This window comes from Cyprinodon tularosa, unplaced genomic scaffold, assembly GCF_016077235.1.
Source record: "Cyprinodon tularosa strain WSP-4 unplaced genomic scaffold, ASM1607723v1 ctg187, whole genome shotgun sequence".
Lineage (NCBI taxonomy): Eukaryota > Metazoa > Chordata > Actinopteri > Cyprinodontiformes > Cyprinodontidae > Cyprinodon > Cyprinodon tularosa.
The window spans coordinates 2,414,176-2,439,645 of record NW_024038657.1 but is presented as its reverse complement, the minus strand read 5'-3'; the positions used below and the strand labels follow the sequence as shown (position 1 = coordinate 2,439,645).

General features: G+C 37.6%; 1 protein-coding gene across 2 annotated transcripts in view; it reads right to left on the bottom strand.

Annotated features, from left to right (window-relative positions):
- Nucleotides 1-25,470, bottom strand: part of scube3 (signal peptide, CUB domain, EGF-like 3) — a 140,467-nt gene that overhangs the window by 61,430 nt on the left and 53,567 nt on the right. For both annotated transcript variants that reach the window (XM_038282662.1, XM_038282664.1), the window contains exon 4: nucleotides 10,351-10,485. In XM_038282662.1, the coding sequence (XP_038138590.1) occupies nucleotides 10,351-10,485 (135 nt within the window). The remainder of the gene's footprint in view (nucleotides 1-10,350; nucleotides 10,486-25,470) is intronic.

Sequence of the window (25,470 nt, the reverse complement as noted above, 5' to 3'; positions counted from 1 at the left end):
AAATTCATCTCTAGATTTACACCATCTTGACTATTCAGTTTCCCAATAGGATAACTGAAGACAACTCTGTAAATAATAGGAATAATAGGAATTGCCACCAAGCAGGAGCTGCCTAGGTAAGTAAAAAAACAGTATTGTTTTCTGTAGTCTGGAGTTTTCAGAACAGTGTGCTTCTAAGTAACTTATCCCTAACTCTAACTAAATTAATTTTTCAACTAAAAAAAAAATGTGTTTTCTCTTAATTTGTCAGAACAATTCCATTCTATATTGAGATGTTGTTCTTCAAGCTATATTATTATTATTATACTGAAGCATCTCTCTCTCTTGTCAGATTAATTTAGCTGAAATTAATGTTTCATGCTGGAGCTACAGGCTCTATCTAAATCCTCCTCTTAGATGAAACCTGCATATGAAGATAAAAACTACCAACAGAGAAGCATCAAGGCAGAAGTTCGAACATTCCACTAAAAAAAAAACAACAAAAAAAAAACAGAAAAAAAAACAACTTACAAAATAAGAAAATATATGAAAAAGATGGAATCATGTCAAGAGAATCAATGAAGCCAAAAGTTCTTGGGCCCAAACATGCAAGATCTTCTAAATGTGAGAACCACATAAAGGGGAAATGGAAACAATGGAGCTTGAGTGCTGGAAGGCATGTCAAGGGTTAGTATTCTGCTGTTGAGTGCAAGGACTAGTGAAAGGATGGGTCATTGTCTAAGCCGGCCTGCTGTCATGCACCTTAAAGCAGAGACGGTACCCTCTTTGCAGAAGAACTCTAAGCCGCCACCAAGAGTTGGGTGGATACACCCTGAAAAAAGGGGGCCCAAGAAAGGAGCCACCACACTATTAAAGCAGCATTCCTTCCTCTTAGATAATAGGCTCTTAAAAGTTTTAATGGGAGGATAAAAATGTCAGCGCATGGAAAAGAGAAAGGGGAAAATAACTGGACTGTTTTGAGCTACACCGCAAAGCAGATGATCAGACAGGGTAATAAGCTGGTCAAGGTATTAGCTCTTCCCCAAAGAGTCAGTTCATAGAGCAGATAAAAGCCTTCCTGGTGCTACCGTTTGGTTTTGGTGGTGGGATTTTCTGAAGGTCCCAAAGGCTTTGTTGAGGCAGCTCATTCTCACCACTTTTTCCGGAGAGGAGCCATTAAAGTCATAAACAACCAGAGAATGGAAAAGACAGCTGCTGTAGTTCTAAACTAATATATGCCACTGCCAAAAAGCTTTATTTTTCAAAGAATCTAACTTTAAAGACAGCGCCTTGCAGCCAGTTGAAGTTTTCCACATTTCATTCACATTACAACCACACCCTCCAGGAACCTTGATTTGGAATAATTTGTTATAGACCAAAAAAGCAGTGTGAAATTTTTATGTGGAAGGAAAAGAGATATATGACGGTCAACATGTTTGACAACCAAACATCAGGAAAACAAGTGTTGTGCAGTTGATGTTAGTTCTATTAACTCTATAAAATTCAGGTTAACCAATCCTCTTTACTTGTCTTAATATGAACTTTGTGTTTTTCTTTTCTTCTCTAAAGGTCTAAGGTGACTTTTATAGAACATCCAGAAAAAACTCCAAGATGAAGATCAAGGACCATACTAGAAAAGTCAACAATAAACTTTTGGGTACCTGGGAAGTCAAACCCAGACTTAAGTAATACGGTAAGACAAGCTGTTCAACACATCTTCTGAACATGAAGGGAATGGCACAAACTCAAACCTTGAAAAGTATGGCTTTCTAGGCAGGATGAAATCAACCAAGAGAAGGAGCCATCAGTCCCAAGTTATGAACCTACCGGTACATAGTTTAGCAGGAAATGGGCAACCATTTTTCATGTATTTGAATGTCTCATTTATGAGTGTTTAGAACAAACTGTCAAAAGGAAGAATGTTTGCTACAAGCAGTGTTAGAAGACAGGAGTAAAGCTATCCCTACATCATCCTCCTTGGTTTCCCATGCTCTGTGGGTCCTTTAGATGTCTGGGGCTTCAATCTTAGATATCAAAAGGGCAGCTCTTTGGCTTCTCATGAACACTATTAAGCATTTTTTTAGGCAAAATCTTACATATACCAGTACAGTCCCACATAAACCCACAGGTGTTTAGTTTCTGGTGTTTAATGACACATTGATATACAGGAAATTCCTATATTCAGCTGCAGCTGTCACCAATTGGATTGAGCCTGATCTTCAAATATTCCAAATAAGGGCTGTAAAATGGCACATGGAATCTTTTTTACTACATGCAATAAGTCGGCATGTTGCAAGTGATGTACAAAGATTGCTGTGCAAATTTTAAGACACGCAAATGGTTTTGGTTGAGCAGAGTGCGGGTTCTACTGGCAGTTTGAGAGTGGCCATAAAAGAAAGATGAGGTTCAAAGCCATGTAGTTGGACGCAATAATGACGACTAATAAAATTTAATACGGATAATACTAAATAATATTTTATAGTGGATCCCAAACAGGTAGCTTATCTCAATGTGCTACAAACAAAATTAAAAAAATTTAAAACACATCAAATATCAGCTAAAAATACCTGACAACCAAGAGATGCACAATTACACTCCCTCCCAACACTCTTTGTGTCATATTCAATTTTTTTTTTATAAACCTAAAATGTTGCTGTAATATTTAAGTTCAGTCATGTTTTTCGATTTGGTTTAACTACATAAAGATCGTCTGCTCTACCAGACGGGACAAATAAAAACCAAAGAAAAGAATACAAACAAGACAAAATACAACGGAAAAGTTGAAAATCAAATTTGAAATACTTCTACATTCAAGTGTGCTTCAACAGCCTTAAGTCTTCAACAGTTTAAATATACACTTACATAGTCTAAATTTGGTATACATGTAGATTTAACTCCGTTAGCTCTAAACATGCATACATTTGAATAAAAAAACTCACTAACTTAGTAAACATGTCCACTGTTTTTCTTTCAGAAAAGCATTAAGGTCTAGATGTATGCAAAAGAGCATTAACATATGTGTATGAATAGCTACCCTGTTGTATTTACATAATGTATACGTGTTGCAAAGACCGTCCATCTGTTTCATTGACTGAATAGTTATGCAGCACCTGCTGGGTAGATGTCAAACCTTAGCATCACTCATCTTCCCATTCTGTCAAGGTGACTTTACTGTGAAATCCCAAAGGGCCCTGGCCCCCTCTCAACACAAAAGACAGCAGAACTTAACGAGGATCCTCACCTTTTACATACGGTACCACTTGAGACTTTGTCAGGTTTTGCAAAGTATGCTTCTTAAAAAAAAAAAAAAACGAAAAAGAAAAAGAAATTATTAGATGGAAGCCACGGTAGCCAATTATTAATTATAATACCCCTTCTGCCCTCTTTAAGTTAGATAGTCCATGTAGGTCAAGCTTAAGGATGTCCTTGAAGAAAGCCAAGAAAAAAAGGGATGCCCATCTGAAATGAGGTGTGGAGAATTCAGCAACAAGTCTGTAAACATTAGCAAAACCTCCAGCCACTGAGGTATATTTGTTTAAGATGAGAGTGAGAGTAATGGGGGCACATGAACTGATCAAAGGCTGCACAAAGAGGGAGGGTGAGGGCAGAACATTTTGAAGACACATATACAATGAAAAAATAAGGACTCGTCCAAAGGGAACAGAAATAAAATGCTCCTGTCATTTCTGTATCTACAGCTCAAAGCATTTACCCCACTATCCCAGAGTAGAAAAAAAGACCTGGTTATACGGTTGAGCTGCAGAGCAATGGAGCAGTGACTTCTGCACTTGTAAAAACAGTTCTGTGGCCAATGCACAGAGAGGCAGGCAGGAGGGCAGGCTTATTGACAACCAACAGGGGGAAACATATGAGAACCCTACTGGCTCCAGCGCAATGGGAAACAAGACTGCAAGATACGTAGAAAAACTAAATCAAATAACCCTGCAGACATTTTATTTGGCAGCCATCAGTTCAAAACATTGCATCACTGGAATAATTTAAAGTGCGCATTTATCAGCACATTACCTCATGACTTTAAAACGTAAAACTGTCTGCTTCACGGACATTACATTTTTTAGACAGGAGAAATAGAAATAAAGAATGGTTCTGAGACGCTAGGCATGATTTTACACAGGAAGAATGTTGCGCCTGGAGAGCAACACTAATTTAGAATATAATGTGCCCATGAGTTATGGATTTGATCACATTTAATGGAAAACTTCTTAACTCACCAGCCAACAAGGAACCAATGTGCTCTGAAGTCAACCCACTAGAGCCTTCATCTAAATGTCAATGAAAAGCATGTCAGTGTGCCTCCAGCAGGATTAAACTAGAAATGAAATTACTGAGGTGTGCTTATATAGATGATGTTGGCTGTGTGAGTGTAATTATATCCATTGTGTTGAGAGATTTGTTGCACTAAAGGGGGTAAATACCTCTGGAAAGCAATTCAAAGTAGCAAGAGAAGCTGCAGTGTTTTACTTCCCGTTGAGAGGAGTATCAAATGGACACAAAGGAAACATTTGAGTGAAAATCAGACAATAAGGCAAGCAGGGACATATCTCCTCTGGCTAAAAGGTAGGCATTCAGATAAAATGTTTTTAGATCATAAATATTTCTGAGTCATCTCTCTAGCCGTTAAGTTTATGCAAAGAAGATTATTTTAACACCTAGAATATCCAATGATATCGAAGGATCAAATCTTTATAAAACATATCTTGTTATTTCAGAGAGCCCATGATGCCATACAGTCAAATAAGGCTCCAGGGGCCTGTTTTTTTTTTTCTTTTATAGAAAAACAATCACAGCATAACATCACAGATCCTCCAATAAAAGCATTTTTTTATCAAATGCCACACATTTACCGTAGGAATTGTGTCTTAGATGTTAAAGGGCAGACTGTAACCACTATAGTCTGCTGTCTGAACAGAGAATGGCTACCTCTGGTAGTCCTAGGTTAAAAATTACAGGTGATTTGATCAATATAAAAAGGAGATGTATACATCAGAGAGGGATAATCACTTTTATTGTATTTAAAACCAACTATTTTTATATCAGGTTTTATTTTCCACACTGAATAAATGTATTCAAAATAAAAATGGAATTCAAAGGTGGTGAGGGTTGAATTAAAGTGCCATCTAAAATACATAATGGGGGGAATATTGCGAGTAAACAGAGCAAAGCTGTGACGGTGGAGAAATGGAGAGACAGGTACAGAAAGAAAGAGCTGAATACATAAGAAGCAAACAATTTTGAAACTAATTTGGAGTTTGCTTGAAATAAAACTATCATTTTTTGTAGTTTCTGATTCAGATGTTAACAGTTAACTTATGTTATTATTTTTTAATGGCAAATTCTGAAAATTAACATCATTAGTAGGATAGCTATTTACTACAATTTCCATGCAATTTCATCAAGTTTAACTATTATTCAGTGTGATGGTTTAAAGCGCTGATCAGAATCCATCTACACATTTTGAAAATTGCAGTTTCCCTTTATTTTTGCTGACTCCAAAAATTCTCTCTTTAGAAATCTCTTGCTTATTATCCCCCTCCAAAAAATAAGGAATTTCCAGCCTTGTTGTACAAGGTATTAAATTACATCCTTTTTTCTAAACTAGAAAATCTGCTTTCTCTTAATGCATGTTCATCTGAACTTTAAGGACATAAGTGCAGTGACCCATTAAAGCTTCCTGTAGCAACAAAAGCTGAAAGTAAGGCCTTAGGCCCATGCAATTACCTTTTTTTTCTCCCCAAATTAGTTTAGACCAGCCTGATTATTACCCAACAGGGTCCATGTAGCTACTCTATAGCATTGCTCCCACACAAGCCTTTCCTTTTTTTTTTACTGATAAGTTGTGAGTGCAAATTTAATCCAAGGTGCTGAACATCTTCATATGTAGTTATTTCTTAGATTTCTTTCTGCTGATCAGTTTTACTATTTAATCTGTACAAAGAGAAGTTACGTTTTGTAACCATTCACTTATTAAAGAAATATTAGGTGTCAATTAACCCTTATCTTCTTTTAATTTTGAGCAATGTTCTTTTTTTCCTACACAAGGCCAAAGCATTGGCCTTCATTTGAAGTTATTGCACTACTGCAAACTGCAAATTATCACGTAACATCATAGTAAAATATCAGAAACTTTTTTAGAAGTAATACAATGAAATATCAAAATAGTTCGAATGAGTTGTAAAACGATACCGTGTAGCAGAACAAACCCAGATTAAATCCAATCTGCAAAAAGGCCTCAGCAAACAGGAACCCTTTTACAATATAAGGCATGTGTTTTTTATGGTACAGCTAACCTGCCCATGTTTCCCTTTTCAGCGTTCACAACTGAAGGCAAATAAACAGAACACATAAGTCAGTATAAGTGACTTGCATCAGTGCACACTTAAAGTTATTGCCTGTTTTGGAGGCTTTCAAAAAGAAACAGGACTGACGTTATGGACGTGTTGGTTGACTAAAACTAAAATCTCTGAGTCTCAGTGTTCTGGATTTCATCTCAGGCACAAATGTTTCTGTCGTCTTTCTAAATAAAAGAGAAAATAAATCAAATGTAAAGCGGGGGGAACCCTCCTTGATCTAAAAAAGGCATTCCTTTCAACCACTAAGCACCTTGAATTTCCTGAAAAGCATAACTTCTAGGTTGGAAATGTTTGAAGCTAATAAATGAACTGTTACATTTTTTGGGCAGCTAAACTGTAGAGAAACTAATTTGGCCAAAGTTCCTCCTGCAGAGGGGAGGAGGAGGGGGTGGTATAATAAGGGACAGGCCAGCAGCAGCCTTGTCATTAGCCGGGAGCCTGGAAGACCCCTGCTGCCTAATTGGCATCGGCTCTGCGCGAGCAGAGGCTTAGTATCAGCAGGGGAAACAGAAGTGAAGCAGCAAGGGGCTCCTATGATCAGCCTTAAACTGAACTCAAAAAGACCTGTACAAGTCGCCGATGGAACACCTGAACTATTAATGCAAGAAATGGAAAGCTGATGTCTTTTTAATGATGACAATAAACTTGTGGTTCAGCTGCAGACCAGGCTTACCTGTTCAAGAGGTGGGCTGGCAGGATGCACTAAGGGTCCCATTTAAAAGTGACCTGAGTGATTAAATAGACTTACATCTTTTTGAGATTTTTCCTGCTATCTAGAGCAATTCTGCTGAGGCTTTTCGCAATAACTCTGCAAAGTCACTTCCTAACCACTTCCATTATCCTTTAGGCACACACTGTTGTAATAAGAGTGGTAATAATAAGCAGATGAGTGGCTGTTCTGTCTGTGAGTCTTTCAAAAATAAGGAAACAATAAATGGGCGCCTATCTGATGAGTGCAGGAAGTTTGCAGATTTATGGTAGCTTTAATCTTCTGAAATCAATGGCTGTCATCTGGGAACAATAAGGACGAAATGAATATTAAAATGGAACTGCAAAATGGAATATCAACAGGAACTGGGGACATTTATCACCAAAACAAACAAAAGAAAGAAACTTGGCAAAATCACACTACAGCTCTTAGTCTATTTCTGAGAGCAGTGATGTGTAGTAAAGCCGGAAAACTCACAGTGGAGCTTATTACTCTTTAGAAAAAAAAACTCCCCGTCATTTATGAAATGTAAACATTGACACTTCTGACACCCAGATGGAGATCATGAATTAAACTACCAAGGTCCTCAGTTCATCATACAGTTGGGTCATGAGCATCACATTTTATTAAATCCCTGCTCGAGGAGTTAACCTAAAAAACATACAAAAGAGGTGAGAAGACTGAAATGAGAGGACACTCAGATCTTGCTGCGTAAGTCTGGGTTTTAAAGAATAGGAAGAATGGTGTCAAATTCAGAAGAAGGATCCGCAACAAAGCTTAGCCTGGTGAAACTGAAGAGCTTGTAAAAGCCTGCGCTGGATAATTACTCCTCGAATGAATACGTTGTCTGACGGCGATAACAGCTGTTTATTCTGTCTGCTACTGCTGTACAGAATTACTGTAATCCCCCCAAATCAACCAGAATGAGTCAAAATGCAAACGCAGCATTTCTAGAGCCTTACATTTAGGGGCAGTATCTCTTCTATTGGCTGTTGAAAGCTATAAACTTCCTTGCTGTTCACCATGGCAGATTTACTGAAATATTATTTTTCATTATGGTCTTTGTATTTATATTACAAAGACTGGCAAGATCAGTGAGGATTTTGCAAGCAAATAAATCCTAATGAGAAAGAAATCAAATCCTCCACAAAGCAACCATATCATATACTTACACCCCTGTTCTGAACCATCCACATCAATGCCTTTTGCACCATATCTTTCCTACACTGTTAACATTTTGATCACTGCTGCACTTATTGAAAAGAAATTTTCATCTTCACTGCCAAGCTGCTACTCATTCATTGTCGAAAAGCTGTATGTAACAAAATATTGTTTTGTAAATACTTTGTGTACAAAATGATAAAGGTTGATGTCTAAGTCTAAGTCTTTATAGCCACTGAAGAACTTTCCTGACAACTTAGCTTAACAATGGATATGTCTGCATGTCTGTGGAGCTGTTGTAGAGTGAGCCTTCAAGCAGGTTGGCTCTTTTCCTGTCACGTCTCCATCCCACACTAATGCTCCATCAACCATAGGTGTGTCTGCCCCAGGCTACACCTTTAATTGTTTTCACTGTTCGGAGTCCCCCCACAGGCCACTTAATACCACAGATAACTTTAAATCCTGCCAACTGCTTGATAGTTTCAATCTGAAAGGGTCGGATGAAAAAAAGATCCCTCCTCACTCCCCCTTTTTATTTCTTCTCTTAGAAGACCAACTTTTTCAACCTTCACTTTAGGCCTATTAGGGTTAATCCCATCCTCCATGTATATCTGCAGAATATCTGCTTCTTACATAAAAACTGGACAGCATTATTAGTTTAAAGGTGATATGATCATGTTTAAGATGACTGGTTACAGCTATCGGCTAACACTCAACTCAACAATGAAATCACAGTGTTGTAAAAATAATGTATATTCTAACTCCCTGCTTTATTCTGTTTTTGTCAAATGTAAAAATTACAGACCAAAAAACTACTCCTAATATTGAAATAAAACACCACTAAAGATATATATATATATATATATATATATATATATATATATATATATATATATATATATATATATATATATATATATATATATATATATATATATATATATATATATATATATATACTATTTATAAGGAAAAGACAGCTATTTAAGCAAACTTGGGTCTATATGACAAAAGCAAGGAAAACAGTACGAGACCATCATACTATCAAAGCCATGTTTTGCTGAAGATCTTTCTCTGTAACACTTTGTGTGCTTTACACCAAAGGTAAAACATAGAGCTTACAAAAAACAACATAGTTTGAAGTCTTGGGAACCATCAAGATGCTTTTGTATTATGTTAGGCAGCAGTTGTCTTCATCATGAAACTGTCTAAGCAAGTGGGGGGAGGTGATGGCCTAGTGGTTAGAGCAGTGTGCCTGTGCTCTGAGAAGGTTGCGAATACGCGGTTAAATCCACACAGCCTCCACTCTGGCTCCCTCAGCAGGACCCTTAACCCCACACTGTGCCACAGATTGGCAGCCCACTGCTCCCCAAGGGGATAGATTAAATGCAGAGGCAAATTTTTCCAGTGTGAGATCAATAAAGTTCAATTACGGGCATTCAGAAGGTTTGCTCTCTGGGCTACAAACAGAGTATTTGATTTCTCATAACTTTGCCCATGGTAAAGTCCCCGGAACCATGGTAGAAAGTGCTCTGGTTGAAACCAGTGTTGACTTGCATTAATCTAGCAGCGGCTAAGACATTCATGTGAACAGAGCCCTGAGATCGCTTGTCGACTTTGTCAGAGTTAATAGTAATGCAAACGTTCTGCATGTAACTCTTCAATAGAACAGGGCCTATTCTACAAATTAGCATTTTTAGGGGAATGTGGCCTAGTGGTTAGCGCACTGCACTTCGAATCCAGAGGTTCTGAGTTCAAGCCCCACTCCCATATTATGACCCTGAGCAAGTCCCGTAACCCCACACTGTTCCCGGGCGCCACACAATCAAAGCCCACATTGAAATATGAAAAAAAAATAAGTAAAACAAAAAAAAGCTATTAAGGAACGAATACTTTTTTCCAGCACTTTATAATCCATCTCAGGTATGTGTGCACCTACAACTCTAATCATTACTATTATTCTTTGTAGTGGATCGTGAAATTACACAAGTGCAGTCCTTATTTTCTGCTTATTGCTGCACTTTTTATACTTTAGAGTACATATTTTTTACAACAGTATTTCTCTATTTTATGTCGATTCAATGTCAAATAAGATTTATTCTTTAGTAGGTGCATGTAAATGTGAATAACCTTTTGGTCTCTGAATGCAGGTATGCTGGTTGTCACTCAGTAGGAATCCTTCTCTGCAGCGACACTCATAGCTGCCCATCATGTTGACACAAATCTGTTGGCATCCACCGTTGCCTTCTGAACATTCGTCCACATCTGCCAGAAAAAACAAAGACACACCAATTAACAATAATAGTTCAAAACAGAATAAAAATTCCATAAATATTATTTGCAGGGTTTGACAAAATGCAATGATGTGATATATGTGTTATTTACTCCAAATTGTTAAAAACCAGTTTAATGAAATGCTTAGAAACTTCAAGTTGTAATTTGAAATCAAAAGCAAAATTAAGAGCAATTAATAAACAAATCAACAGCAAGAGATAAAAAAATAGAAATATTTGGTCTTAAAGTGTCAGATACCAGAGCTCCATTTAAAATCCCCAACCATGTAGCACTAAGCTATAAAAATGCAAATGCAGCACAATCCTTCAAAAGACACGAAACCTGACCCACCGGGGCCAGAGTACCTGCTGATGACGAGTGTCTGCCCTGTGACGGGAGGAACGCAAGGGATGGGTGCGGGGGATAGTGAGAGAAGAATGGAGTTTTTTATTTTTTTTTTTTAGTTGTGCTTTTCTTTTTCAAAGTAAGTGGGAGAGTGAATCTACTTCTAGTATTCGAGTATTTAGGATGGTGTTGCATGGAGCTTGCTTGTACCCCAAGGCAAGAAACTGACACTCACTATGTGACTCCTGACTCAAAGACTGACTCAAATCCTTAATAAAACTCCTCTCTACCTAAAATATCCCAAAAGCAAAAAAGAAAAAAAAAAAAATACTCAAATGAACAGACATTTAAAATCTTAAAGGTTTAATACATTTTGTAGTTTCAAATAAGAATGCAAAGTTTGGCTTGTTTTTGTCTGAAACCTACAGGATTATTGATCATACACATTGAACACAGTATTACCACAATATTAAATACCACAGTTTTTCAACACATGATTAACTACTATTTATAGGATTTTTTTTTTTCAGATTTAAAACTAAAACCAGATAGAACAGTAATGTAAAAGGAAAACCGTGCATTGCTTCCAACAAATAAAAGCCTAAAATTTGCGGTTGTCATTTATGTTCAGCCTTCTTTTTAGGTATTCTGCAAACAGTGGTGAGCATCTTGAAAACCTAATCTTTGCTCATGTTTTTTGTAGAAAAAAAGCTCAGGCTCAGTCAGATCAAAATGCTTGTGAAATGTAACTTCAGGTCCTCACAGGAACTCTGTTTCTTTTAAGTCTGGACTTCGACAGAGAAATTCTAATACATGAACATGCTTTGATCTGGATCATTCTTTTTAGTTTACCTCAATGTTTAGGTTGCTGGAACAGAAACCTTCACCCCTGTCTTAAATCTGCACATTTAGGCAATAGTGTCTTCTAACATTATCCTGTTTAGTTCCATCCACCTTACCCACTAAGCTGACTGCTTTCCCTGCTGGAGAAACTTCTCTCCAGCAGCATCCTAGGGGAGTGGTGGCCTAGTGGTTAGAACAGTGCGCTCTGAGAAGGTTGCAAGTACCCTATTTGATCCCAACAGCCTCCACTCTGGGTTCCTGAACAAGACCCTTAACCCCACACTGCTCCCTGGATGCTGCACAGTGGCAGCCCACTGCTCCCAAAGGGGATAGGTTAAATGCAGAGAGTTAATTTGTCCATTGTGAGATCATTAAGGTTCTATTTCTATTATATTTTCTATTTCTATAATACTGCCACCACCATGTGTCACAGTGGAGCTCGTCCAGAGTTAAGAGAGACATCTTTACTGTTTTTTCTGAATTATGCTCTTCATGCAATTTGTGGCTGTCCTTTTTGTTTGCTTCAAAATTTAACTTTAACGTTTTATACATCTTTAACTATTACCTCTTGGTCAAGTTTACCAAATTACCAGCAAACCTATAGAGAAAGATTATTTCAGCTGCTTGCATCTGGGTTCCTATAATCTCAAGACAATAGACATTAAATTAAAAGCTTCACTTTTTGGTTAAGCTCTTTTTTTCACCATGACAGACCAGATATCAGAGTTACAGCAGAAACAGTAATCAGTGTACAGCAGGGCTGAACGATTTGGCCATAAATGAAAAGGGCAAAAAAATTTTACCAATATTGTGAATGCAATTTTATTTTGATATTCCTTTTGAAATAACCACAAGCGTGTAAATGTTTTATTTTTGGGTTTCAGTTTTTCATGATCTTGAAATTTTGCTTGTCCAGAGTCCATTCTTGCAGGACTGTACTGTAACCTTTATGTGAAAAAGATCTAACTTCTACTGGCATGCATGAATCTTCAAGTTAGCTGCAACTCTCTCTACATTTCTGTCTGGAGGCAAACATACTTCAAGCATACTGCAGTGAGAGATTACTGTCTTTCTCTTGCTAAATGTAACTTTACCAAAATTGAGCACCTCCGTGATTTGAAAATTATGGTTTTTTTAAATTGTGACTATATTGCAAATGCATTTAATTGCCAAGCCCCAAAAATTTCTAATCTATCTATCATTCTCCTGCTCCATCCTGCAATAAGAGATACTTCAACTGTATGACTAACTAAAATAAAATCTCTGTTGTATACACAAGCTTTTTTGCTTTATGAATATTATTATTAAAGGGTCATCCAAAACTAATCCACTGTCTATTTGTCCAGTCAGATTAGGTTTAAGTTTCCTTTCTGGGGAATTTTAAGAAATGAAACATTATTCCTCATGTTTTCTTTTTCCGTTTAACAGCTCAATAATCATTGTATTATTCTAAGTAATAAGAGTTGAGTAGAAAGTCAATGGGGGTAGCATTCTAGTCTTCTGTCATGTTCTTCCAAACCCTCACCAAATCTGTCTCTTTTCCACAAAGCGCAATGTGATATGTATGTTGAGGCTGATATGAAAAGTGTTCATCTACAGCTCGGTGAGGGAGAGCCCTCTAGAAAATAAATACAGTGAGACTGACATAAATGCAAAGAGGAGAAGAATGATAGAAGTGGTGTCCTCATAGTGCAGACACTGCTGCAACTGTATATTTGCAGATAAACTGTGAGCAGGTACCAAGAAACCTCCACAGTCAAAGAAAAATATCCTTACCTATATGCATAGAATCGCTCCCCGCTCAAAGAAGATATAAACACAGAACAAAAACAGCAAGGTTTTACACCCAAATTGTCCACAAGTTACCCAAAGTGCCACATAGTGCCCATGGGGAATTCTGTTTCCATACCATCAGTGCATCAATGAAGGTTTAATTTCCTGATTCTTTCATCCCTCCAAATGAGGCGTTGGCTGTCAGTAGATCTTCCTTGTTCAAATAGCTCCCATAATTGCCTGTGTTTTGTGCTGGGAAAGGCTGGCGTCCAAAGCAAATATTTCCAAGCGGAAAGGGGTTTTGGCATGGCTTGAAGAAGTGCTCATGTTATTTAGGCTTAAAACTGTTTTTTAAAAATTCTCTAGAGGATGAGAGGGAGAAAGAAACAAGTTTTAATCAAGTGAAAATGGCTGTCTCACCCCTGAAAAATGAGACACACCGATGCTCATATCTTACTTCACTTAAGAAGATGAGGGGGGAAAGGAGCATTCAAACTGAGAGAGATTAAGGGATTGGTTGTATTTGCGGAGGCCATGTCCGCTGGTTTCTCAGATAGCCTTGACTGTATATATAACATTTGGTCTTGCGCAGAGCCTTAGAGCCATGTAAACATGGCGGGCGCCTTACAAAAACTCCTGAACTCTTATTTGGAGAAATACTCAACTCTTTCACTCTCTCTCCCTTTTTTTAAGGATTCACTGACTTTGAGGGAGTTTATAGCTGACTCTGACTTTTTTTTTCTGAGGCCAGAAATGAAAAACTGCAGCTATCTGTCATCTAAGCTGTCTATGCATCCGTCCCAATGCAGGGTCGCTGTCTGCATTAAACTTAACTTTTTTCTGTGGTTCAGACAGACCAGAGACAAGGAGGTGGGTTGACACACACTAGCCTCCCCTAGTTTTTTTATTTGCAAAAGGTAAAGAAATGCATGGAATTGAAATGTAACAAAACAGTTTTTTTGTTTTTTTTTTAAGTCTTCATTCTTTATTTTAGTTTCCCGTTGCTATAAGGCAAGGGCTACAAAAAATAATCTAATTATTTTCGGTTTTAAAACTGCAAAAATGTTTGATTTCTATGATTAAAAGCCAGAGAACATGTTACAGTGTCCAGAGTTCTCTACAGTTGTATACATGGAGAAATGGTTTCTGACCGTCTCTAATTGGTTGCTGCACACTTCCAGCCAGTTTTCCTGAAAGGTGCTTCTACACTTAACAAGAAAGACACATTTGAATGTTTGAAACAAGTAACTGAAAATCAGGTAGTGAAATTAATGGGTGCAGAACATCACTCTTACTAAGGTTTATTAACCTTAACCCCAGACTGCTCCCCAGGCGCCGCACAATGGCAGCCCACTGCTCTCCAAGGGGATGGGTTAAATGCACAAAGTACTTGTACTTGTGACAGTGTAATGACAATAAATTTCTATTCTTCTCTATCTGTGAGCATAGAGATGATGTACCTTGGCAAAAAGTTCAATTTCTGTCTCATCTTTCCATAGGACATTCTCTCAGAAGCTTTTTCACTTAACATGTATTTTGGAAAATTCCAGTCTGGCTTTTCATGATCTGCTTTCAACAATGGTGTACCACTTGGTTGTCTCCTATTAATTCCACTTTGCACCAAACGATGACTGATGGTTCGATCTGAAACTGATGTTCCTTGAGCTTGAAGATCACTTTTAATCACTTTAGAAGTTTTTCTGAGCTCTTTTGTTACCAATCATATTTACTGTCTCTTTGATATGTCATATATTTTCCTGCTGCGGCCAAATCCAGGAAGATTGGCTAAAGTCCTATGGACCTTAAAATATCTGAATGTCTTCAACTGTAGTTACAAGGACATCAAGCTGCTTGGAGATGGTCTCATAGCGTTTTCTTTTAATGCTTTTCTATAATTTTCTTTCTAATCTCCTAAGACAACTATTTCCTTCACTTCCTCTGGTCCATGTTGAGGGTGACACACACTATGCACTGAACCACTGCAACTTGCACACTGTCTCTTATCCTCTGCACTGTTCACACTTTGACCACTGCTGCACTTTTTGTATAACTCGTGCCATTTGAAATATCAATGCAATGTTCATAAGCTGTATGTAACGCAATTTCGTTCTGTATGCACTCTGTGCATTCAAAATGACAAATAAAGAAGTCTAAGTCTAAGTCTATGTTACCAAACAGCACTGTGACTACATCTAGTCCTATGTATAGGCCCACTGACTGATTACAAGATTGTAAAAACCTGTGACAATAATTAGAGGACACATCTTTAGACATTCAGTTTTTCAAATAATTTTTTTGAAAAGCATCCATGCTTTCAAAAATATGTGTTTAGAAATACTTTTGTCAGATTCAAGCTATTTCTCTGACCATTATGGATTTTACTTTTATTAAAGGGGTTTGCACATTTAAAATGCTCAGAAAATTTCTTTAACACTGTAAAGCACAGGTGTCAAACTGGTTCCAGAAAGGGCCGTGTGGCTGCAGGTTTTCTTTCCAACCAAGCAATAGCACACCAGACTCCATTCATATCATCAAGTCATAATGTTCAGATTGGACTCCCTTGATGAGATGACTGGAGTCTGGTGTGCTATTGCTTGGTTGGAAAGAAAACCTGCAGCCACACGGCCCTTTCTGGAACCAGTTTGACACGCCTGCGTAAGTCCTGTAAAATGTAATACCGGTAATTGTCAGAAAAATATATTTTCTACTAGTCTCTACTGAAAATTCTGACTAATTAAAATATTATATATATATTTGTGATGCATTAGACATTCCTGTGCCATTTAGTATTCATTTCCTGTTTTCTACATAAGTCTGATTGTATACATCGGGTTTTTTAAAGAAAATATCATCACATTGATATTGTGAAAAACATCACGCTGATGTTGTAGAGGTCTCAAAACTTGAGTATCAAAATTAATACACTTGCTGTTAAAGAGTTCAAACTGTTTGTCTTCAAACCTACTTGGATCCAAAGGGGGAAACGATCCTACGAGCTGGGCTAAATAAGTCTGACAGTTCTTCCCTTTCACTGAATGCACGTAAAGTCAAAACCACACCATATCAATATATTCCCTGCCAGCTGATCGGGGAGGTAGGAGCGTTGCACCTAGCATTGCACAAAGCTGCTTTTATAGAAAAAAAAAAAAAAAAACTGATATGATACAAAAAAAAAACTGACATGATACATGCTTTTGAACTAAGTCAGACCTATCAGCTGTTATACATGTCTGATTGTCATGAGCACATTTGTCAAGCAGATAGATCAAAGGAGCACATTTGTCCTTTTTTTCCCCCCTCAAAATTTCACCTCAAATTACTGTGAGCCTAAGTTAGGCTATGCACAAAATCCCTTTCCTCAAACCTTTACTAATTGATCAAGTTATAACCAGCTATAACAAGATTATCAGCATTCTGTTTCTATTTAATATTTTCCTCTTTTGGTAGTTGTGAGATTTCATTTGTATTATTCTATGTTCTCCCTGTTTCTTTGTTCAGTAAAATAAAAATGGAATGATTATCTGTGATTGTTAATATGTGATTACTGATTCCTTTTATGGTCCTTGTATGGTTGTATGGTGTATTCCTTGCATGGTCGGTATTAATGTAAATTCATTCTAACTGCAAATACTGTTGACTTTAAATACATACCTTTTTACAATTATTTAAAACTTGCTTCAGACAAATGAGCTAAAAGACAACATAATCAGACTGATCTTATTTATTCACGATGCTGTTAAATAATTGTTAAATCAGTGTCACATTCTCTTAAGCCCCAATTTTTTCATACTGTACTCCTAGCAGACTCTTTCTTGATAAAAGTAATGTTAACATACCCCAGCATGATCCCTCTCTTTAATCTTTACTTTATTTTTTATTTTTTTGAAGGAACTAAAGATAAGGATCCTGCTGGTAAGCCTTCTAACTTCATAAACTAGTGTTTTATTATAGAAGAGATACTTCCCTAATGTATTAACTGATAGTGTTTTGAAGTAATATTCTTATGTTGTATTTTATTTTAGATGCCTGTCTAATTTAATATTTAAAGGAGAAGTTCGGTTTTTTACACTTTAAGCCCATTTTCTGTAGTGTCCAGGATGAAATCGAATGATCGACACCAAAAGTTTGACAATTGGTCCTGTCTCTGCTTTTTGGCTCATTTAGAATCACCCCCTGGCTGCTTTAGAATGGCTTGCATAGAGCATGTCCGATAATGTCCTTAAAACAACCTTAAACGTTCTTTTTTTAAAATATGCTACTCACCGTGTCGTCAGCGCTGTTCAATGACGTTCCAAAAAAAGTTTCGTGAAGAAAAAACGTTCCTGTAGTGTTTTATTTAGCATTTTGTAAATCCCATTGAGTTCTGTAGGAATAGTCAATTTTCCGCTGCCACCGGAAACGGAAATGGGGCCTGTTTACACAGTTGTAGTCTTTTCGCTTCACTCTGTGTACTCCGACGTCGAGAATCAAGAATCCACCTTTCGTATTCCATTTTCAGAGTTTTTTAAAGTGTTTAACAGAGACGTTAGCACCTCGACGTCGGAGTACACAGAGTGAAGCGAAAAGACTACAACTGTGTAAACAGGCCCCATTTCCGTTTCCGGTGGCAGCGGAAAATTGACTATTCCTACAGAACTCAATGGGATTTACAAAATGCTAAATAAAACAAGACAGGAACGGTTTTTCTTCACGAAACTTTTTTTGGAACGTCATTGAACAGCGCTGACGACACGGTGAGTAGCATATTTTAAAAAAAGAACGTTTAAGGTTGTTTTAAGGACATTATCGGACATGCTCTATGCAAGCCATTCTAAAGCAGCCAGGGGGTGATTCTAAATGAGCCAAAAAGCAGAGACAGGAGCAATTGTCAAACTTTTGGTGTCGATCATTCGATTTCATCCTGGACACTACAGAAAATGGGCTTAAAGTGTAAAAAACCGAACTTCTCCTTTAAAATAAATGTATTGAAATAACCAGCAATAGCTTTAAAACCTTTGTTAGTTTCCGTGTTTTGCATCTGCCTCATTTCACACCAACTTTACTCAAATCTGCTATGCCATTGTTAATGCCATTTAGATAAATAAAAAGTAAAACAGAGATTTGATTCAACTTAACTTCTTTTTGCTCTACAACCAAGGAACTGTCACAGGTACCCAACTTGATAAGTTGGAGCAAACTTTCTAAGTCTAAACTATTTCCTAAATATTCAGACTTGTATTTTTCTGATTATCCAAAGCATGTCTGCAAGCATTTTATCAACAACAACCGTGGATCAGTATTTGGTTGGACATTGCCTTTTTCAAGAGGACAAGAGGCCCTGCCTTGACATCTGATGGCTTCCAGTCTGCAGCATGCTTACACCCTTAAGCCCTGTCTCAGGCTTGAGTTCCCCTTCCTAAAGCCCTGCCGGTGGGCTCAGCTGGAATTGTTAATTTCATGGTGCATGGGGTTGAGCAATACTGCAAGAGTTGATAGCCTTCAGGAGCCACCAATTACACTAATCTCAAATGTATCCTTTAACTTGTAACTTTAGTCCTTTTCCTCTGAGCTGTGGAGAGTTAGCAGATCTTCTGCATGTCACAACAAACACAAAGTGACTCCTTGCTGGAAAGCAAGTTGTTGGTAGCAATTGGATTTAAATATCTGGGTTTGATAGGAAACAGTCTATATCTTTAAGTTGGACCAAAGTTTTCGCTTGTCCAGTAGTGGAAAACAATAACAAATAAAAGATTATAAACTTTTTCTGATGGAATCATTTAGTGGTGTTAATGTTGAACTGTTTGTGAATTTCACTTATTTGTGGCGGGGAGGATGGGTTGCACTGTAGTCGACCGAAATCCCGAACGATTTTGAAATTCCTCCTGGACATTTTTTTAGGTATGAAAAGTATGACATGTCCGGGAAAAAGAGGACGTCTGGTCACCCTACCCATATCAGCAATTTCGACGTTTCAGTGAGTGCGTGCTTGATGCTATGATGCATCTTTGCTCGGCAGCTTCACTCGTTGTAAACCAACCAATCAGAGCACAGCTCATCTAAATATTCATCAGCATACCATAAAAGGAAGAAAACCTGTCGTTTCATTCTAGGGCTCTTAACCAGGCTTGCATTAGGGCTCATAGAACAGCAAATATGCCTTTTTCAGCCCAACCAATATTACACACCCTATTCAGAGACCTTAAGGACCAGCACCAAACACCATATATAACCAATCTATGACCCCTTTAAGCTTAAAAACAAAGAAAGAAGGAACCCAGAAAGAATCTCAACCCAAAGGCTACACAACCTCAGTTGATTTCTTTCAACTTAGAGGAAAAGCCTTTTTATTCATCCTAAGAAGAAAGTTTTTTTGGCTGGCATGCCGATATCATTTTAATTGGCATAATCCACATACTATAAGCATAGACGAGTTTTGAAACATTAATGGATTCATGAATTGAGAGAGTGCTTCCTACATCATACAGTGGCAGTGTTTTGAACTCTTGCTCTTGATTGAGATAACCCCCCCAATGTGAAGGGACCATTACATCACTGCCTAACTGCTTAATTTTTTTACAACACTATACAATGTAAATTTCAAACAGTAGTTCTTCCATTATCATGTTATATTGAATATGAGTTCCTGTCAGAGGTGTGCAGCTTTTGCTCACTCATCAGGGGAGAAGCAAATGGATGTAAAAGCTTGCAGAGGAAATCAGCATGAAGGTCACTGATCTTTTTGCTGTCAGGACTTGTTCACTGATACATCAGTAGGCTGCTTCCTGTTTGATATAATCACTGGGGATTATAGATGCTGCAACAAAACCCATGCAGGGAAAGTAATTGAAAAGAGAAAAATCCAGATTTTCTAAAAAAATACAATGTCTAGGTACAATAACAGTCATTAACAGAAGAGTGTTCAATGTGGTGACATTTTTTTTCTTGCCTGCTAATTCAGTGCCACACCTCAGAAGCTTCTCCCACAGCATAGCTTTTTGTAATAGATCATATTTCGTGTTTGCGGAAGGTTAAAGTAAGAGCGCATTAATTTCCCTGTAGATTGCAGAAGGAGTTGAAGCCTTTGCAATCCATACAAATCAGTGTTGGTCGATAAAAATCAAAAGAAACTGGCCTACCGAGGTGTGTGTGTTTATTCCTGTGTGACAGGGGACCAACTCGAGAGAAAGCAAAATGATGAATGCAAGTAAACAAGGTGGAGACACAGGTCTAGTGGTGCTCTTGTCAAACATCTATAATTTCTATTTCAAGCCTGCCTTTGCTTTCCCAAGTGAGTCACTCTTAGGCTGTACGCCACCGTGGCATTTCTTTTTACGGCACTGAAAGAAACATATCTTTATTTGTACCTTTTAGCTCCAGATAGAAGCAGAAATGCATCTTTTTATATGAGGAAAGCACTGCCTGTGCAGATGCTTATGATATCAAGGCTTGACTGACAAGCTAGCAATAATACTGTAACAGTACATTTTGGTTTCTGTGGGACCCTAACCAAAACACACAGGCCATAAAAGTGTAGATTTTGTGTTATGGTGCGGAACAGGTCAGACTTCCTGCAGCTGGTTTTGATTGTTAAGAAGACGTGTGGTTTGGTTTTAAACTAAGATATACTTTTTTTGGAGCCTATGGGATAAAATTTGTCTAATTATTAATTTACTTATGTTTTCCTTTTCTATTGTAACCATGCTTATAGCTCAATATACCAATATAAACAGACTAAATTAACAAAAAACTCAAAGTAAAGTCTAAAGCTCCAGTTAGAGATTTACATGGCGATCAATTGAGGCGGTGTAAGTCAAGAGAAATCCTCTTTAAGTGATACTGCTGTTTCAAAGAGACTTGATAAACCCTTTGGAACAATTTAAAAGAACTACATGGCAACCTGAATCTTTTTTGTACCACACCCCAGTTGGGAAAAACTGCTTGGGAAATTCAAAAAACATTAATCTCTGATGCACACAGGTGTCACCCCTGCTACTACCTCAAAACAACCATGTTAGGCCCTAAAGGGCTTTATGTCGAGGAGCAGGGCACTGATTGTGTATCTTATTTACCTCCACAATAATGTTGATAGAAAAATATATTGCACCATGAAAATAATAGGAGCAAGTCAGCCCAAACTGCAAAACATTACAAAAACCCTCAGATTTAAGAGAAAAGAGCAATTTTCTGTTATAGCAAAAAATGCAAGTTGATTATTTAAACTAACTACTTGGTTCTCTAAATAACAGTTTAAGAGGTTCTAAAACTGTAAACTTTGTGTTTAAGTTTAGCGTGTTTTTTAGTGAAATTTCAACCTACTGCATCTGCATATTGGGATGGCACAAACCTGCTGCTCATTTATATAGTTGCTTCGTTTGGCTCAAAGCAGGCTTTTGAAATGTGTGTTGGCCAATAAGCTTTACGCCAGCAAGTAAGAAACACCAGCTGCTGGAGGGGCAATGTCTGCTACTTTTTGTGTGTGCACTCACTGCACCACCAGAGAGAATAGAGAGTTTCTCCAATATTCATATTGATCCCAATGTGGGAACGATTGGGATATCAGTAGTACCTCAGTCCCTCTGAGGGAAAAAGTTTCATTCATTTCAGCATCATTCAGCAGAGATCGAGGCCCCCAAAAAAGCAATATTTGACCAGATAGCTTAACTACCACACTAGCAGCAGTTAAGCTCTGCTAATGAGCTCATATTGGAATCAGGTGTGTGGGAGCAGAGAGAAATCTAGAAGTTGTTGGACACCAGCCCACCAGGAGTGTAAGAGCTCTGCTCTAGATTAACACCTCTTCAAACGGCTGCCTTTTAGCATATTGTCCTTCCTATTCAATGATCCAATCCAAAAAACATTTAAGAATGTAACCAACATGATTGCAGTCATGATGCAACATGCAGTAACCAAAAGCAGATAAAAATCTTAAACAACTGATATCTAGCAGTTTTCTAAATATCGTTAAGTTTTTCACTAAGTTTTTGTGTGTGGGTGTGTGTGTACTTGTATAAAAGCCAGTGTGAGGACCATTTCTCTAATTTTACAGTCACTATGAGGACAAGTTGTCTAATGTTTGGTTTAGGGCTAAGGTATCAATTGGGTTAGGGTTAGTGTTAGGGTGAGGTGTAAATTGGTAATGGTTATGTAAAGGGTACATTTAAGGATTAGGGCATAGAAAGGGCTAAAAATGACTGAAAATGAATGTAAGTCAATACATGGTCCTCACTACAACAAACACATATGTGTTTTTTCTGATAAAATTGGTTTCTTAATATTGGACATCTGAAAGATGTTTGTTTGTGCAATGCACAGATGTAAAAAAAAAAAAAACTATTGTAGCGCAGTGCTGCAAATTACCTTTACACAAAATAAAAAATACTTTATGCAGCTTGCTGACATGAACCCTTTGTTGACAGGTACTGCTCGGGGAGGAAGGGTATGCAAAGGTTTTCAGATTAACAGATTTTGCTACCATCCAGCTGGCTTCCAGGGTATTTTGACGTAATCTACAAGGACTGATTTCCCCTTAAAGTGCTGTGAAGAATGTCAACATTAAAATGGTCATATCTTTTTTTAATTCTCCTTTTAAGTGTGACATAAAATAAAAGCTTGTATTTCACTCTGTAAATATCTCAAAATGTCCCCGGGTGGACTTGTTCCTAATTTTTCCAAAGCCTGTCATAAATGTTACTCCAAGGTCACGGTCAGTAATGCTTCCCAAACTCTGTAAGTCTGCATACATTGAGTGGTTTTCTCAAAGCATGTCATTTTACTCCTGAAAATTCACTTCAAGCTAATGATACATAAGCTTGGGTAAAAATAAAGTTTGACACTGGCAGTCAAACAATACTTTCACTCATGAATTAAGATTTATGTAAAGAAAAGGGTATCTACTCAAGCAACATCCTTCCTGTTATGAGACATTTGAGGGGAGTTCTGTTTCATAAGCTTTATCGCTATCTGAATATAGTAGTAGTTTCCTGTTTTATGGGCTGCAACTGTAAAGGCTCTCACTCTCTTTTTAAAAAGTATGTCTTGAAATTATTGACCTACCTCAAAAACATTAAAAGAACAAATTGTATTTTTTTTAATACATTTTCTAAGTTTTTAAAATATATAGTTGTTTGCTCGTTACAGCTTTCTATGCTTCATATCAATTGTTCTATGTAGGGTACAATTCTGAAGCTCTGTGTGAAATAAATTATACAGTGAGTGACATCTCTCTCCACTCTGACAGAGGCAGTCTTCTGTGATATTGGATTGTTTCCACCTTGCTGACTTTCTGACATCTTTGTGGGGGTTCAAGCCCGACACAGGGAAGACCTCAGAAACCAGAGTGTCCCCAAGTGAGCCACATAGCGTCACATTCTGCTTCATGCTTCAATGCCTTCTGCCACCGCCCATTGTTATTACTCTTCCAACCCATCCAATTTTCAAAAGCTACAAGGCACATGCAGCAGGACAAAGTGGAGAGGTAGGAATTTATGCTGTCCCAACATCAATTAATGAACAATCACGAAAAATGTCCTCTCAAACAGAAAATCCTGGTCCCTCTTTCTGAAATCAAACTGCACTAAAACTGTAAAGAGACAAACAAAGTAGTTATTCAATCAATGTGGCTCGGTGGAAGATCTACAGGGGCAATGGACTTTAAATATTGCAAAATTGAAACTGATTTAACTTTTAGCATTTTGGTGAGTCTCCTGATTTGGATTTTGAAAAGGAAACCTATAAATAACAGGGTTACAACACCAGAACACTTATTCTTTTTTAAATTGATGCATTGACATTAAATTACAATGTGAAGATGTGAATGGATGGATGGATGGATGGATGGATGGATGGATGGATGGATGGATGGATGGATGGATGGATGGATGGATGGATGGATGGATGGATGGATGGATGGATGGATGGATGGACAGAAGAAAAAAAAAGATCAAAGTTTAAGGTTCAAACAGATGCTTAAGTAAAATAATGTATATATAATGCAGGCCACAAACATTGTAAAGAAAAGATGCATGTCCCGGTGGACAGACCATCAGTGGTCAATATTATTGATAGATGGATAGACAGATGGATGGAAGGTGGGCAAACAGATGGATCAACAAATGACAGAGGGATGGACTGTGGGCATAAAAAATAACTGCATAGTCAGTTTCCAAAGCATTTATCATGTCTCAAGGAAATATATATATATTTTTTTCTCAACAATGCTCCATTTATGAATAAAAAAAAAAAACCTCATGACCTTAACAAATGAGGTGACATTTAGTTTGACTTGAATCACTTAGTTATGATCGTGTAGGTTTTAGGCAGTAAACCTACACAATTATGTTCATACTCTTCAGAATATTTCAAAAATACTATAATTATTGGGACAGTCTATTTAAGCAGTAAAGAATCCAGCTGCACTTTGCATTCTGATTCGCTGCTTTCTGCTGCTTCTGCTTTTGCCAGGTTCTGTTAGGTTGTCTTTAGACCTCCCACCACCTCAGCACTCCTGTTGGGCTCTGAGGACAGAAACCTTTTCATCACTTCCTGACATGCAAAAGACATGGTCAGCAGGGTAGAGATGCACTCCTAATGAAATGTTGGGGAGCAATATGAGATCCTACGCCCAAACTTACATTATATTGGCTAACACAGATTAACATTTGTCTGAATGAAATCTCTTTTATATTAAAATGAACATTGCGTGACGAAATACCTTGTTTCATTTTTCAAAACTATCAAAGTGCTTGATGGATGCAACCCCGACACAATAGCGGTGGCCATACAACCATGGATGGCGATCACACACCTGCACGCAAGCAGCAGCTGATCCATGGCAAGACAAATGATCCATGAGGAGCTGGACGCTGCTGTTAAATGACTTGGAAAATAGTCCCACGTTACACAGTAGATAAAGGCAATGAAGAAGCAGAATGAGAAAGGCGAAAGTACAAGGCAGCGGTTAACAGTCAAGTCAGGACAAGATTATTACTAATCTAAAAATGCATTTTCCATTTCAGTCTACCTTAATCCCGGCCTTAC